Below are 15580 nucleotides of genomic sequence, written 5' to 3' on the forward strand. Positions count from 1 at the left end.
CACAATTTGGTCGGTACACAATCAATCATCGATTGATTACACTGGTTTCTAACTCTAATTTGACCTGATTAACACGAAATATTCACCAGTACATAACATCATAGTATTATGCCGTTTAAGTATATAAAAAGCAATATTAATATTGCATACAAAATACTTGATAAAATCGATATGATTCAAAATGTGTGAACTTTAGTATATGGAATTATTTTGAAAAACAATGAATAAGTGACTAAAATTCAGATGAATAGAAAAATCAGTTAGAGTCATAATTCAGAAAATTAAAACAATTGATATTATCAAAACAAAATTAATTAGCATAAGAAACTAAAGAGAATTAATTCCGTACCAATAAAATAGGGGCAAAACAATGTTAAACAAGTCGTAATTAAACTTATTACCAAAACAAAGCTCGAAATGGTTTCAAATTTTACCATAATTTATTATTATACTAATACTTATTCAAACACATACACATTGGTACAAGGAGACACCAAACAGATATATACCACATAAATCATTCGATTTGCATGAGGGCTGGAATACTACCCGGGTGCCTGGACCTAAACAGATGGTTATTTTAAGTAGCCACACTCGGAGCCTTTGACCTAAAGGCCCGATCCACAAGGCAGTGGAGAAACGTAGGGAAATGCAGTCCTATGGTAGCCGGTGACCAACGATTAGTTCATACGACATTTTTCTCCCTCAGGATCCTGAAGCCTATGTGCACCATTGCTTTGGAATCAGGGTTTTCCAACTCCTTTAGGTGAACTCTCTGTGTCCACCAACCCGGTTGAAGTGCCGGATATTCGCTTCTCGTCCTCTCAATTTCGTAAACAACAGTACTGCCACGAGAAGGCAGTGAGTAGGACTTTCCTAGCAGAGGCTATATGGGCGTGGCCGTGTGAGGGGATTACGAGAGGGAGATCTGACTCTCACCACCCTCGGCCGTACCAGGGTATTTGGCGGCAAACATATAAAATAGAAAACGTAGTCACAGAATACAGATTTATTTACCACAATTTGCGTCAAACTTGATGTGCGCGTGTACTGGTTGTATATGCTAAATTATTTCCGTTGTCATTGTTACTGAATTATTTCTAGTCACTTGTTAATCATCTCATTGTGTTGGTGTACTCTGGTAACTTGGGTTAACACACATTTGTGTTGAGCATTATTTACTGCCTAACTGCGTTTGTGAATTTTAGTGTTTATTTTTTTGCGTTGCTTATTAACATAAAATATTTTATAAATTTTCTTCTATCATATCTGTAAAAAAGCGGAAAGGAAATAGTTTGTATTGCTTTCCATTTTTATCCATTGTTTCTTGGTTTTTATTACTACTCCTACCCATTTCTTCCTTTACTTTCTTTTTTTATCGATGTCGATGATAATTATCCTCTTCATCATCATCGTCATTGTGTTACTACAACACATCCAATATATTAACATTTCTATTCAATATAACTGATTTTAACTGTTTTTTTCTGACAATTCGGTATGTACTTGTTTATACAGGTGTGCGATGTATATGTATTTATGTCTATGCAAGTATGCATGTATGAATGATGATGACGATGATACAAGGAGAAAGCAATGTTTCTTCTTTATTTCACAGTCTATTGCATAAATTTCTCACCCACGCATTTTCACTGAAATACACCTACACCTACATATACACACATGTACTTTTTATTTTTATAGTCTACTTTTTGAATGATTGAATATTTGTATTTCAGACGGAATAAAATTGTGTTGTTATTTTTATACGAATGTTTGAGAAAATTTTGGAAAAAAAAAAGATGTAATAATAGTGGTCGTTTGTGTCACGTACGCGATACTTTATGCATATGTATGCATGTATGGTTTCTAGTTCATACCGACCTTTTGTAACGTACACTTACCTACATACCCACCCACCCATATTACATCATACGCCCACTCATGACCGAATTCCATCCATCTTGCTTCACTCTGCTCTCTAGTAGTGTTGTTTTCTCTTTTTCTTTGATTTTATCAGTCATATATATGATTAGTGTAACAAACTGATCGCTTTAACTCATGTGAATAAATAATTCATATTTCATTTTCTTAATATAGGGAAGTAGGGATCAAAACCAACTTTATTTTCAAATTTATGATTCTATGTCTGCTTCATTACGTTTATTAAAGAAATTCCATATTCTATTCCGAAAATTTAGAACTATGAATATGTAGAAAAAAGTAAATTGCATAATACAATACTCCTATGTATGAAAAGCATAAATCACATTGGAAAATTGATATTTATTTATCCATCAAAATTGCAATGCTTGACTAACATGTTATTTACAAGGCGGACATTATAAAAGTACCAATGTGCCGACGTTAAGTAATTTGGGTATAATAAAATATCCATAACTCAGTTATAATAAATTAAAAATATAAATAGCTTGTTCATTAATTTATCATAATCCAATTACATTTTGTAAATTAGTTCACTTAACTTCTATGTTCCTGAATAATTTAAAAATAAACTATTTTGTAGAATAAATTATTTAATTCTTCTTCTTAGCTAATATTTGTTCAGATCTTGAAGTGAATAAAACCCAAGTAGAAGTAATTCAAAATTGACTTAATGAATTAAGTAAATATATACCTAAGAGCTAAATTTGGTGAACAACGATTAATATTTTGAGCGCTAAACTGTCAACCAGTAGGTTACAGTTATAAATTCCATTTCAGTTTATGAATCCTAATCAAGACAGAGCTTAACACAAATGTTACCAGAACACATCAACAGAATGAGATAAAATTAATAAAATGATTAACAAGTGACTGGAAATAATGCATTAACAATGATAATGAAGAAGACTAAATATTGAGCACATGGTTTCAAAAAGGTAGATATCTGAAGGAATACAGGAAGTCAAGATTTAAAGGAAGAAAGAGTGAATGAATCTTCACTACTACTCCATTGATTCTGAATCGTGTTACACAACGCTTTCATCTACAGTTCAAATGAACCAAAGCTAGATAGAGTGAATCTACCAACTATGATGGCTCAAACTGACAATCACTGACTTCATGGAATGATCTCGTGCATTGTTTTGGCCGCCATTAGATTAATTTCAATCCATCTCTACTCCATTCAACCTTTCAATTTGAGTTAAAAGGTTGGTTACTTGGAAATGGGTAATACATGTTCAAGTCTCGTTAATCGATGAAGATATATAGCCTCATAAACCGTTTTACCATTCTCCCGCGATAACACGTCACTAGCCTCAACAGTGATCATTTAGTTGTTTCACTATACTGGAGTAATAATTTGAAGACATTTGTGATAGAATGTTTGCAGTCTATGTATGTTTAATGCCTTTATCACGTCTGTTTCACGTGGACAGAGTAATGCGGAGTGATCTGATATAGGTCGGTATACTCACTCTTTTGTCGGCAGACGGACATCTCACCTTCGCAACATTTGATAGATATTGATAACAGATACTGTTTTTGGAGACATACAATAAAATGAATAGTAGTGTATCTGTATGATAAAACGAAAATTTTATTTACTGTAAATGACATCGTCTACTGTATGACAAATAAACATATTTTATTCATTTTCACTTATTCGAAATATTAAGATAGCAGCAAACTTTTTCCAATGCCTTTTATCATACAAAAGCACCTAATATATTAATTGACTCAAAAATGTGACTAATTTTGTGATTAGCAGTTTATCTGATAAAATCAGTCAGTCAAACTAAACTTAGAATCTGGTACGTGTGTACATCGATTTCAGTTGCTATAACTTATTAGCACAATGAGACAAAATTCTTAAGACAAATCTTAGAGTAGTTAAGGTTGTAAGTATTAATGGTAATAGAAAATATTAGATATCGAAGGTACAATTCGAGAAAATATAAATTGGTGAAGTGAAAAAATGATTATGATAAAGTACAATGAAGTTGAATAGTATACAAGGACGAGAAAACTACATTTGAGTTTTCGCGTGAAATTAAAAATACGAGTGACATTTATCTTTAATGACATAAAAAGAATGATACAAATACCTTTATACTGTCCTTGGAACGTTTACAATTATTAAGCAAATTCCTTTTTTTGTAAGCAGCGGAAAAATACCAGTATTAAACATATTTTATGACCATTTCTTTCTATTCAGATCGTACATAATACGTAAATCGATTAGTTATTTTCAATTTATTTTGTTAATGATAAACCCTCGAAAAAACTACTTTATTGTTTGTTTACTGAATAACAGGCAGGCTGGTAAATGCCAAAAAAGGCAACGATTTTCATTTATACCGTAACTATATCGATGTCGGGATGACGATCGTATCTATATAACTACATACATCTTTAACAAATTTAGTAATAATAATATTTGATGGGCGATGATAAATTATCTATAGAACCCCTTATTGGTAATGAGGAAAATTTAGAAATGAACCCTAGGGTTAAGTTCAATCACATAAATGAGGTTCTGTAATGAGATTTCTATGATATTAAAATAAGAAAACTGATAAGCCTTTAAAAACCAACAAACTACCTAAAACCACTAAACCGTGAAATATTTTATTACTTCTGTTATAAAATATTTTTGACCTGGATAAAATCTCTGCTGATTGGCTGGTAAATACCCTTGAAATCTCAAGGTCATTTTAGGAATCACCCAAGCACATCTCATAGCGTACTTCAACAGAATAATGACTATAAAAATCGAAGTAATATTAATACAACGCCGACAATTTTATATTCAGTCCATTTGTTTTACATATATGATAATCGAATTTTTAAATGCTTTAAGGAAAATGTGAGCTGAACCCACGTTACTGTAAATAGGTTTTCATAAATTTAATCACTGTGACAAACAAAATGCAACCATACATGAAAAAATAATAATAGGTACTGAAGTGATGCTTTCCTCCAAAAAATTCCACTCCTTTTATTATTAGTGGAAGACAGGATAGTGAACATTTAAAATCTAACATTTTGATGTGTACAAAGCATCATCTGTTACCGTTCGTATTTATGAACAAAATTAATGGTAAGCCGAAGTAAGAATAATTCAATCCTAGGACGGTAAAATCAAGTAAATATACTCAGGAACACTAGATTGTCCAAGGAAAATTGACGTATAAGTTGAATTTTACAAAACAAAACGATTAAGGAGGTCTCGAAGCATTTAGCTTATTCAAAGTTCATAGCTTAATGTAAGGAAAACGCTTTTCAAACAATACAGAACATGTAGATAGATTAGAAAGAAAATTGATGTGACAGGAAGAAAAGTCAAAGCTATATTGATTTACTTATTAGGATTTTTTGTTCAACATTACTTCCGTTTTTTTGTATTCAATGTGATGATTATTTAGTGTAATATTTATTTTGTTTTCTAGTATGATATTTTATTCTGTATAACATACGATATTCTTGTATTAAATTAACATGAACTAGGCTCAACATGACATGCAGCATGTGATTTGTTATAACTGTATACGATTGTACAGCTTGATAATAAATTCGTTGAAAAGAGATCCCTTCGCTGAACTTCGTGTATTTTTCTTCATATATGTGATTTCATCCTAATTATTAATCAAAATGAGTGTACAATCAATATATAAATGAGTGTATTTTCGACTAGGGTCATCGTCGTGTTTTAAGGGCCAATACATCTTCATTTGTACAAGTCTTTGTGTTCTTACTTTCGTTTCGTGGGAATCGCAGTGGTTCCTCGCTTTAAAAGTATAATTAATAAATGGTTCCGACATAATAATCAGCGACGAACGGATATAACAATTAGCGTTAAATCTAGAAGACATACCAAAAACTGATTCACTGTGTCATATATGTTGGGACCAGAGCTAGCAATTATGAGATTAGAAGAAAAGTACCATGTAAGGATAAGAAGTCAACTGATGATAGTGAATCTATGTCGATTGAGATGGTTATTAAGCATATTAAGTATGTCTGTCCACCAACTATCTCACCGCGCGATGATGGTTCATGTAGGAGTATGTTGAAAGAAAGCTAGGGGTGGCTAAACTAAGACATAGCACCACTCCATGAAGAAAGTAACCACCGAACTGACCCATCTAGGCAAATACAAACTACCTGGTTAGGGTCTACACAATCATCGTAATTAGCAGTTAGAGACTTTAGGTAGCTCAGGATCGTTTGTAATGTTGCAGGTCCATTCACTCTATTCTTCTTCCTTAGACCGTAGGTTTCTAAGTTACTTTATATATCTTTTTTTATCCCACCAATCCATATTTTCTTCTCGAATCATATGTTCGATGCATTATTTATTTCCATTATCATTAATACTGTTACTAATTATACTACCCTAGGATTTCCCCTGACAGTTTTATCTAGCTGTGGCTAATAGAGTTTGACACCTTGAACTGATGTACATATATGCTATGTTCTCAGTTGCATATGACTCAGTGACTGACTTGACTCTTATACAAATGATATTTAGAATCTAATATATCGTCATAGCCCATCTTGGTTTTCAGTGATTGTTTAACTAATACATCATCTAGTGATGTTAACTAACCAAAAAAATAACGTGTTTAATATAAAAATGTGTGATAAACATACTCGTGAATTATAAAGATTTACTCTTTTGTTTAGGAAAAACATCATTAAATCAACATGTATGACTTTAGATTTTTTAGCATAGCACTATTCAATTAGTTGTAGAACACAAATAAGCTATCTCTATTAAATTCATACTCACGTTTTATAATGTTTTAAATGAAATAATTAGATTCAATAGCCAAGTACGTCATATGAGCTATATGTATAACGTATGAGGATTATGATTAATGAAGCAGTATTTCAATTCGTGACTTTTAACAGAAAAATGTTAAGTGTCTAAAGCATTAATTTATAGCTTTCAATATAATCCACTTTATATCAAATCAAATAACATTATTAATCTGAATTTACCGATGTAATCAAGCTAAAAAATTTAGCAATTCTGAAAAATATCAGATTATATAAGTGTATTGCATTTACTTACATATATTAGGAAGATTAAGTTTAAGAAGAATAAATACATTTTCAAAGGACCTTAACGAATTGAAAATGCTTGAACTGATTCTAATGCTTAGTTAAGATATACAAATGAAGGCATAATTTTTAGTGTACTCTGAGCTTGGATAAGTACAAATCTCTTGTTGACCGTAATATACTATAATACTGTACGAAATTCTATTCGGAATGGTCTATTTTATTTTTTTTGTGGTAGGACAGAAAAAAAGCGTTGTCCTAGTGATTATCTTAGTTTGCAAAAATTGCATAAACTGCTATCGTTTTGTATATACAATCAAATTCATCCTAATGACTAATAAATCATTATGTATACTTTAAGTCTGTATGTCTGATAAGCGAATATTTCCATAGTAATATGTGTAACTGTGATGTTTTTTATTCAGGGCATTAATAACATAATGTGCTAATTATGCCGTTTCTTATTACAGTCAGTGCAAATATATTTCACAATCAACATTAATTATCATGAAAATGTATAACAGTTTAATACTAATGTAAGTAAATGGACTATCCTGTAATATTATTTATTTGGTAAATAGTTAAAATTAATAGACAAATTAATTTCAATGATTATTGGATCTAGGGATTGTTATTAAACTCCGAAGATTTTATTGAATATGGTTTTGTTTCATTAGTAATTGTCTAGTGACTTGTCTACTCTTTTTTCTAATATTTTATATTATTATTTGCAAAATTCGTATCTTCGTTTTTACGAGATCATTAATAATATAGGCTGGGAAATATATGGGAATTTGAAATGAAATGATATACTTAATGATAATTGGTTAAGATAACATAGTAGAAAGACCTGTATTCAAGTATTATACCTTTGAATACTAATAATCATCATCATTTATCATCGCTGATGCTCCTTTAAGAATTCAAAACCCCATCACTTTGCATTTCAGTCAAAGATATTACCGATGAGCTATTCAAGCAGGAATAACCTACATTACAATTTTGATTTGGTAAATCAATCAGTTTTATTCCTACCCTACAGTGAAAATGAAAAAAATATCCAATAAGAAAACGTGCTACTACTGAATGGGAATTATATTCGGCGACAGAAATGGAGAAAACTAAATAAAATGATATATCCATGAGAATAAGTCCATTTCTCGTGAGAACACCTAAATATTTCTGCTGGTAACAGGAAAAGTCAAAACTCACATTTCACTTAAAAACAAGTGTTGCTTAAAGCCGAGTACATAAACCAGTGCTTGATAAGTCAGTTTTTACTATTATTATTATTATTTGCAACAACAGCCCATAAGACAGATATTTCCAGCAAAAACAACGTGAATCACGTCACTAGTTACTTACAGTTAATACAAACTACTAACTAGATGTTTCTAAAGTTATGACTATTCAACAGATAAAATACCGTATATTAACAACTAGAGAATAAGAGTGATAATATCATTCTGTAAATACTCAGTATAACCAGTAAATAACACTTAATGATTGAAAAGGAGTAGGCGTTACTTCCTTTTTCAGTCAGAATACTAACACATGAACTTGAATGAAAAATCATTCATTTATTGAGTCGCTGAAAAGATAAAATGTCGCCTTAATATTTTGTCTCCTTAAAGTAAGACATTTGTACTATTACCACCGAAAAAGCTCCGATAAGTATAAAGTGAATATTGATTAATTTAAGAAATGTAAAAAAGCACAAAATAAATAAACCTAGTATAAATTACTAAGTAAATTCAAGAAAATCCCAAGTACGGGAAAATATTTGTAAAAGTCTCGGGGATCGGGAGTGACATCGATTTTAACCGTTGAAAATAAAAATAAAAATGCGACTTCATTTTTAATGTCCTTTGTAGTTTTGGGGCTCAACTTTTGTGAAACACGTTAGTCTATAATTATACACATAATTAGCTAACAATATTTACACACTAGTTATTTTCAATTCAGTCTTTTATTACAACATATCGTAAATGTAAAAAAAATGAATGTAAACAAATCCAATGACACTTTAGAGAATGGGAGAGTGGAAAAGACAGGAAATAATGAAGAAAGGTAACAACCCAAGCCTAGGAACTATATAATAAATCGGTCTAATAAAATAAGACAGAAATTAAATGAAATATTCATGGTAAAAGGACAGAAGAATACGGAACAATTATTAAAGCGCATAAAATACTGAAAGCTGAGGAACTAACAAGTTAAACTACTTTTCAATTATTTAAATTCAATTAACATTAATAATTTATTTGAAGATAAATTTCACTAAGTTTCTTCAGTAAAAATATACATGAGACGTTAGGACAAGGATGAACTGAGAAAACCTATTGAGTATAAGACTCATTTGTATACGTTTAATGGAGTTCACTGGCTTAAGCATAAGACTTTTCAATAATCGAGTAAAGATATAAACCTTGCAGAATATATTTCAATTTGAAAATCCAGTGTTATATTAAGCCATCATATCAATGTGACTCAAGGTTTAATATATTGATCATATTAACCAACAGTGCACATGACAAAGTAACTAATACTGAAACACCACTTAATGAAAGCGATTAATAGACTCACTCAGAGTCAATTCTTTCTAATTGTTTATTGCTGATAACAGGTACATAATAAACCGTTACTAGCAGAACTATGAAACGTAGTGACATTTTAAATGGTTCATTCGGTACGCATCATACTAGTCACGTATTGCATTTATGAGATTTCTGATAACATTCTTTCTGGTATTGTAGAGTGGTAATTTGTGTCAACACAAAATTTTACCAGGCTTCACGTTGATTATGAATGAAAAATAGTGAAAAACATGAGTGGTTTATAATTCTAAACGACGAGATACGTAAATAGGTCAGTTCAACCGAAAACAACCTTTCTAAAAACTCAGTCACTCCAAACAAATTATTTATATATTCAAGTAGTTTTGTTCACTACTAGAAAGATTGATACTACTCCAGGAAGGATATTTATACCGTCAGTGATCGACAAACGTTCCGTTTTCTTCAGAACTACACAACGCATTTGATAAGATGACCACTTCTAATCAAATACAAAATTTAATCAACGGCCTATTAGTTTGGTATGCACCACAAATTGTTACATATAGTTTTAGTTGTATAACACACTCTAACAACTCCAGATTTTCTATCCACACTTTAAGATGACACTGATTTTGCATACATGTCTAAATATACTAACATTTAGAACCTAATAGTATTATAGCACTTCACACAAAATCCCAAACGCTTTAAGTTAAATTTCAGTCATTTAGCAGTATAAATAGGCGATTAAGTGAATACGATCAGATATTTATCAAAAATACAAAAAGACTAATTTTCCGTCGATAATTAGAATCAATGAACAGAAGATATATTACTAAAAGATAACCATACAAATTATACTTACTTGGAAGAATAGATTGATAACGATTTTTATGACAAATTCCAGGTATAGGCAATTCTTTTTTATCTGCATGATTCATAGGAATATCCCAAAACTCTTGAAATAATGCTGTAGAATTATCACGTAGTTTAATTTTCAATTGATCATACGTTAATGGTAGGCTAGCATTTATTAATTGTTCTAAATCCCGATTACGTTGACATGTTAAATTGCCTAATGAACAAGGGAAACCAGTGTCTAATTTACAATGATGTATAGCAAAATGATGAAAATGATGCCGATGATGGTGATGGTGATGATGATGAAAACACATGTAATTACATCGATTATTCACAAAATATTGTCCTTTATTAATTAATCCAATTTGAGCATCATTAATTGAATTATTGTGTTGAGCATTAACAATGCCATTATTGCACGTACTAGACGAAGATGTTAATGGTGAAATAGTCGTCGTTAAATTTTGTTGTTGTTGTTTTGATATAATTTTAGTATGTGAAAAAGAATTCAACGATTGTGAATAATTACACCGGGAGTTTACCTGTTTACTACTATTAGTACTATTCATACTATTATCATGTAAAATGTTCGAGTTATTAATATTATTAACAGAATCAATATTATTACCAGATTCATTTTCTTCTGACAAAACATCAGCTGTACATGGGTCTTCATCAAGACTGCCACCAAATACACTAAACTGTGCTGATCCTACAGAATAGCTAGGAGTAGGGGAATCAATTGACGGAGATAAAGATAATGTTAGTGATGTACGTGATCCTCTACGACTGTACAAAAAAACAATAACATTGAAACAGAAATTATGCAGTAAATATATGTTTTTACTTTAACTGAGAGAATAAAACTGTTAGATAAATACAAGTTTTTATCAATGACATCAAAAAATATGTTAGTTCAAATTCTGGAGCCAATGTGAATTCTTTATTGATCGGAGAAAAATTATGTTGCTGAGACGTAACCACACTCTGATTACCTAGAATAGATGTGGATAAGAAAAACTCCATTTGTTGAAGATTACAATAGTTCATCAACATTTTGCAGCTTTATTTGATAAGTAATAGAAGTATGTTTCAGCGAATAAGTCAGTCCTGTTAACAATATACTGACCATTATATGTACTGCAAGAACAACACATTACAAAGACAGGAATTTAAAATAAGTACGCTAAAAATATGGGAAATACTTACTGAAAAACAGGAGATATGAACAAAGTGCATTCAATTTACTTACATAAATGGGTCAAAGCAAAGCTCAATAACACGGATTACTCCGTACTAACGAGTAACTAAACGGAAAAGTTTCGTGATAATTCAAAAGACTGGTGACATAAAGTTGGTGTTAGTGAAACAAGTGTTAAAATGGAAGGTAGTTTTTCTAAATGAAACAATTTTCGTAGGTTAACAAATGTCACCACATAAATATTGCTAACTTCGTGAAACAAAGGAAAACCATGTATTTGACCTAATTTAGTATGGTAATCAAAGAAAACAATGTAATTCATGACCTTAAGACGACCGCTCTAAACTCTGATTAATGTTTGTGAAAGGCGAACAAAGAAAAATCTAAAAATTCTGGAAGTATAAAAAGGTATCTTAACAACAAAAATGGAGGTCATATTTAAAAACGTCTAACAAAATATGTCAGAAATGCTATTTGTAAATAGTTTTAGGCAGTCGTATAGTATCACTAATGCTCAAACAAAGTGTGTATCGAAGCCGAGCATCTAATCATGTACTTAGGTAGTTATTCAGATGACTCACTTACTAGTAATATAAACCGTTACTTAATAATTAGGAGCAAAAATTTGGCACACCACCCGTTTTATTTATTGTGTAAGTAACATATAATCATGAACAGTTATCTGCCGAAAGCATATAAGCGTCATGTTAATCCATATCAAATTTCTATGTAAAAATGTTTACTTTAAAATAAATCTACTTACAAATAGATGACAAATCACTTGCTAAATTAGTAAAAGATTCTGCAAACTAGTCGATGTAGATACAGAGACTTGTTAATTTGTAGGTAAGGTCCATTGTGAAAATATGAATTTAAGAAATGTTATCGAGATTATCTACTTAATTAAAGAAAGAATTGATAGATAACAATAATAATAATAAAATGAGAAATGATAGCCTGATTTCTTGTTAACAGTTGATTACTAGTATTCAATAGATATATTTAAATATGATTTAAAAGGATTTTTAAGTACATTCACTAATATCAAGGTACTGAAGTTAAATGAGAAAAAATATTATTTATTTCAATTTAAAAATCCAGGGAAGAAATAAAGACTTCTCAAAGACTACCAAGAATACGATTTAATCAATACATGTACAAGTAAAGAGAATAAAGTAGAAACTTTCATAGTTGTAACTCTTTCTGGTGGAAAATTTGTCCAATGCACAATAGGGAATCGAAATAGTTCAAAATAATGAGCGAGGAATAATCAATAACAAAAACGGATAATTAAAGCAAAGCATACCGTAAAAATATAACTAGCGATTTCTACACTCAATCCACAATGAAATAAATGAATAAACTCTGTCAATCGCAAAGACATGGTACCACCAAACATCATAAGCTAAGTTACAATCAAAATAAAAAGTATCACATTTAGGAATAATATCAATGAAATGATTAGTTCAGCGAGGGAGACCTCAATAAGTCTACTTTCAATATATATATATATATATATATATATATGAAAAAGGAATTACAGTCATTAGGTTAAACAGAGTAAGTGAGAGTATCATTAACAAGCATATTATCAAATTCATTCAAGCCTTTGAGTTACTTACTTTAGCAACTGAGCTATAAAATAATCCAGCTATGTCTAGAATAGAATCAATGGGTATTCGGGACTTATCTATCCTAGTTATTCTATATGGCCTGGGTATTATAAAGCCCAAAAGTTTCTGTCTATCAAGTTGTTTAAGTGAGACTAGAGAAATATTCGATATTCCTCTCAAGATTTCAATAATTTATCGTTCGATAACCTCTATTTTATTGCTTTCTCTATCAAATTTTGAAAATTGACTATTACTAGACAATATATCGTTTAGTTTATCTATGTTTTGCTGTCGGTATAGCAGCAAATATTTTTTTATACTTTATTTGGACGAATTAGTAAAATGCTCTAGTTCTCTTGGATAAGTTTTAGTTGTTAAGAATATACTATTTATTTGAACGTTCCCAAATGCCCTGTTACGAACGAGGGTGGGGAGGGCCCGCTCTCCCTTTCAAAATGCCCTCACACAGCCACGCCTATATAGCCTCTGCTAGGAAAGTCCTAATCACTGTCTTCTCGTGGCAGTACTGGTGTTTACGGAATTTGAGAGGACGAGAAGCGAATATCTGGTACTTCAACCGGGTTGGTGGACACAGAGAGTTCACCTAAAGGAGTTGGAAAACCCTGATTCCAAAGCAATGGTGCACATAGGCTTCAGGATCCTGAGGGAGAAAATGTCGTATGAACCAATTGTTGGTCACCGGCTACCATAGGACTGCATTTCCCTACGTTTCTCCACTGCCTTGTGGATCGGGCCTTTAGGTCAAAGGCTCCGGGTGTGGCTACTTAAAATAATCACCTGCTTAGGTCCAGGCACCCGGGCAGTATCACAGCCCATACACAAATCAAGTGACTTGTGTGGCGCATATGTATTCGGTGCCCCTTCGTACTAATATTTATGTGTTCAAATAAATAAATAATAATAATTTATTTAAACAGTGTTGATATGTATGGATTATTGAAAGCAATCTGATAAATTTAACTATATACCCGCTCAAATTGGATTCACAGACCTTATAAATCAAACAAATGATCTAGCACCAATGTCTTCGGCAGAATTACATTCTAGCTCATGTTTAAGCACACTTTTCAATTCATGAAACCAAAGCCAAAATGAACTCGATGTTCTTTGTTTATATACTAGTTTAAAGATTTTACAGGTACATAAGTACATCTGTGTTACACCAAGTACCAGGAAGTTGACCACTAGAAGCTACTTTCTTTCAGCAAGAGGATTTGTGAAAGATATCTTTAAAAAATCCTCACCTCATTCCTTCCAAGAAACCACACTAACTTGTAATTGTGATTGGAGAGTGACTCTAGAGGAATGTTAGTTTACTTTTAGCTGATTCGGTGAAGATCTAGCGGTATGTACGGAAACGAGTTTAACCTTAGAAACTTTCCTACTCAGTGTCGTCCTAATCAGCTCGTTATTCCTTTTGAAATTCAATTAAACGTACATTATTTGTAAAAATATTATGAATCAAGCATTCATTTTTTTCATTAGCAATAAAAAAACGTTAAATAATTCAATTTTTTAAAAATGATTTACTTTCAAGGTGCTTGAAAGAAAAATATATAGAATAAAAAAAAGATAATCCGTAAGTAGTTATTTTCCTAAGAATATATCTTGATATTTTCATAGTTGAAATCATGAGTCGATTGAAGCTAGACCACCATGGAAAACCTGGAAGCACTGGACGGCCGTTTCGTCCTATTATGGGACTCCTCCTCATGATTTCAACTATGAGAATATTGAAATATCCACAAAAACCCCTTCTGATCTATATCTTGATATGTTTATGTCTCTAATGACGATAAGACAGAAATAAAACCCTCATTTTTATACCAGTCGATCAAAATAAAAGATACGATGTACATGTCACCAAGATTCAAAGTAATCAATAAGAAATCGTTTAAAATAACAATCGTGTTAATTTCTACATTAAAAGCAGAATCGTAATCTAGTCTTTGATAGAAAACAAGCCAGCTTCTCATATATGACAAAGGACATTGATGTCAAACTACACTGATGGAGATATTTGATTGGATATCACATGATAAAAACCCAGAAATACCAGCAAGTCATGATTAATATAAAATCTAATGACGAAAATATGCATTAGCTCACGTCACCATACCGAATTAGCACAATGGGATGAAATTGGCAAGATTAATATTGAAGGAATCGAAAAACCAGTAAGTAGTGTCAGAGATGAAAAGGATTAAACACTGAAGATATGGTTTGAATATAAGGTATGCATGAGAGAAAATTGAAACAAGATCTAGTAGAAGATAGATGATGAATGCAACTGAGTCACTGCAGCTGATTCC

The 15580-nt window shown here is 31.3% G+C and overlaps 1 protein-coding gene across 1 annotated transcript in view; it reads right to left on the minus strand.

The window, feature by feature from the left end:
- Nucleotides 1–15580, minus strand: part of Smp_158400 (putative receptor protein tyrosine phosphatase r (pcptp1)) — a gene marked incomplete at its 5' end in the record, with an annotated part of 35681 nt that overhangs the window by 15938 nt on the left and 4163 nt on the right. Inside the window, 2 exons of the mRNA XM_018796747.1 lie at nucleotides 10438–10647; nucleotides 10756–11222. Of these exons, the coding sequence (XP_018651858.1) occupies nucleotides 10438–10647; nucleotides 10756–11222 (677 nt within the window). The remainder of the gene's footprint in view (nucleotides 1–10437; nucleotides 10648–10755; nucleotides 11223–15580) is intronic.

The sequence above is a fragment of the Schistosoma mansoni genome, chromosome 4 (assembly GCF_000237925.1).
Source record: "Schistosoma mansoni strain Puerto Rico chromosome 4, complete genome".
NCBI classification, from domain to species: domain Eukaryota; kingdom Metazoa; phylum Platyhelminthes; class Trematoda; order Strigeidida; family Schistosomatidae; genus Schistosoma; species Schistosoma mansoni.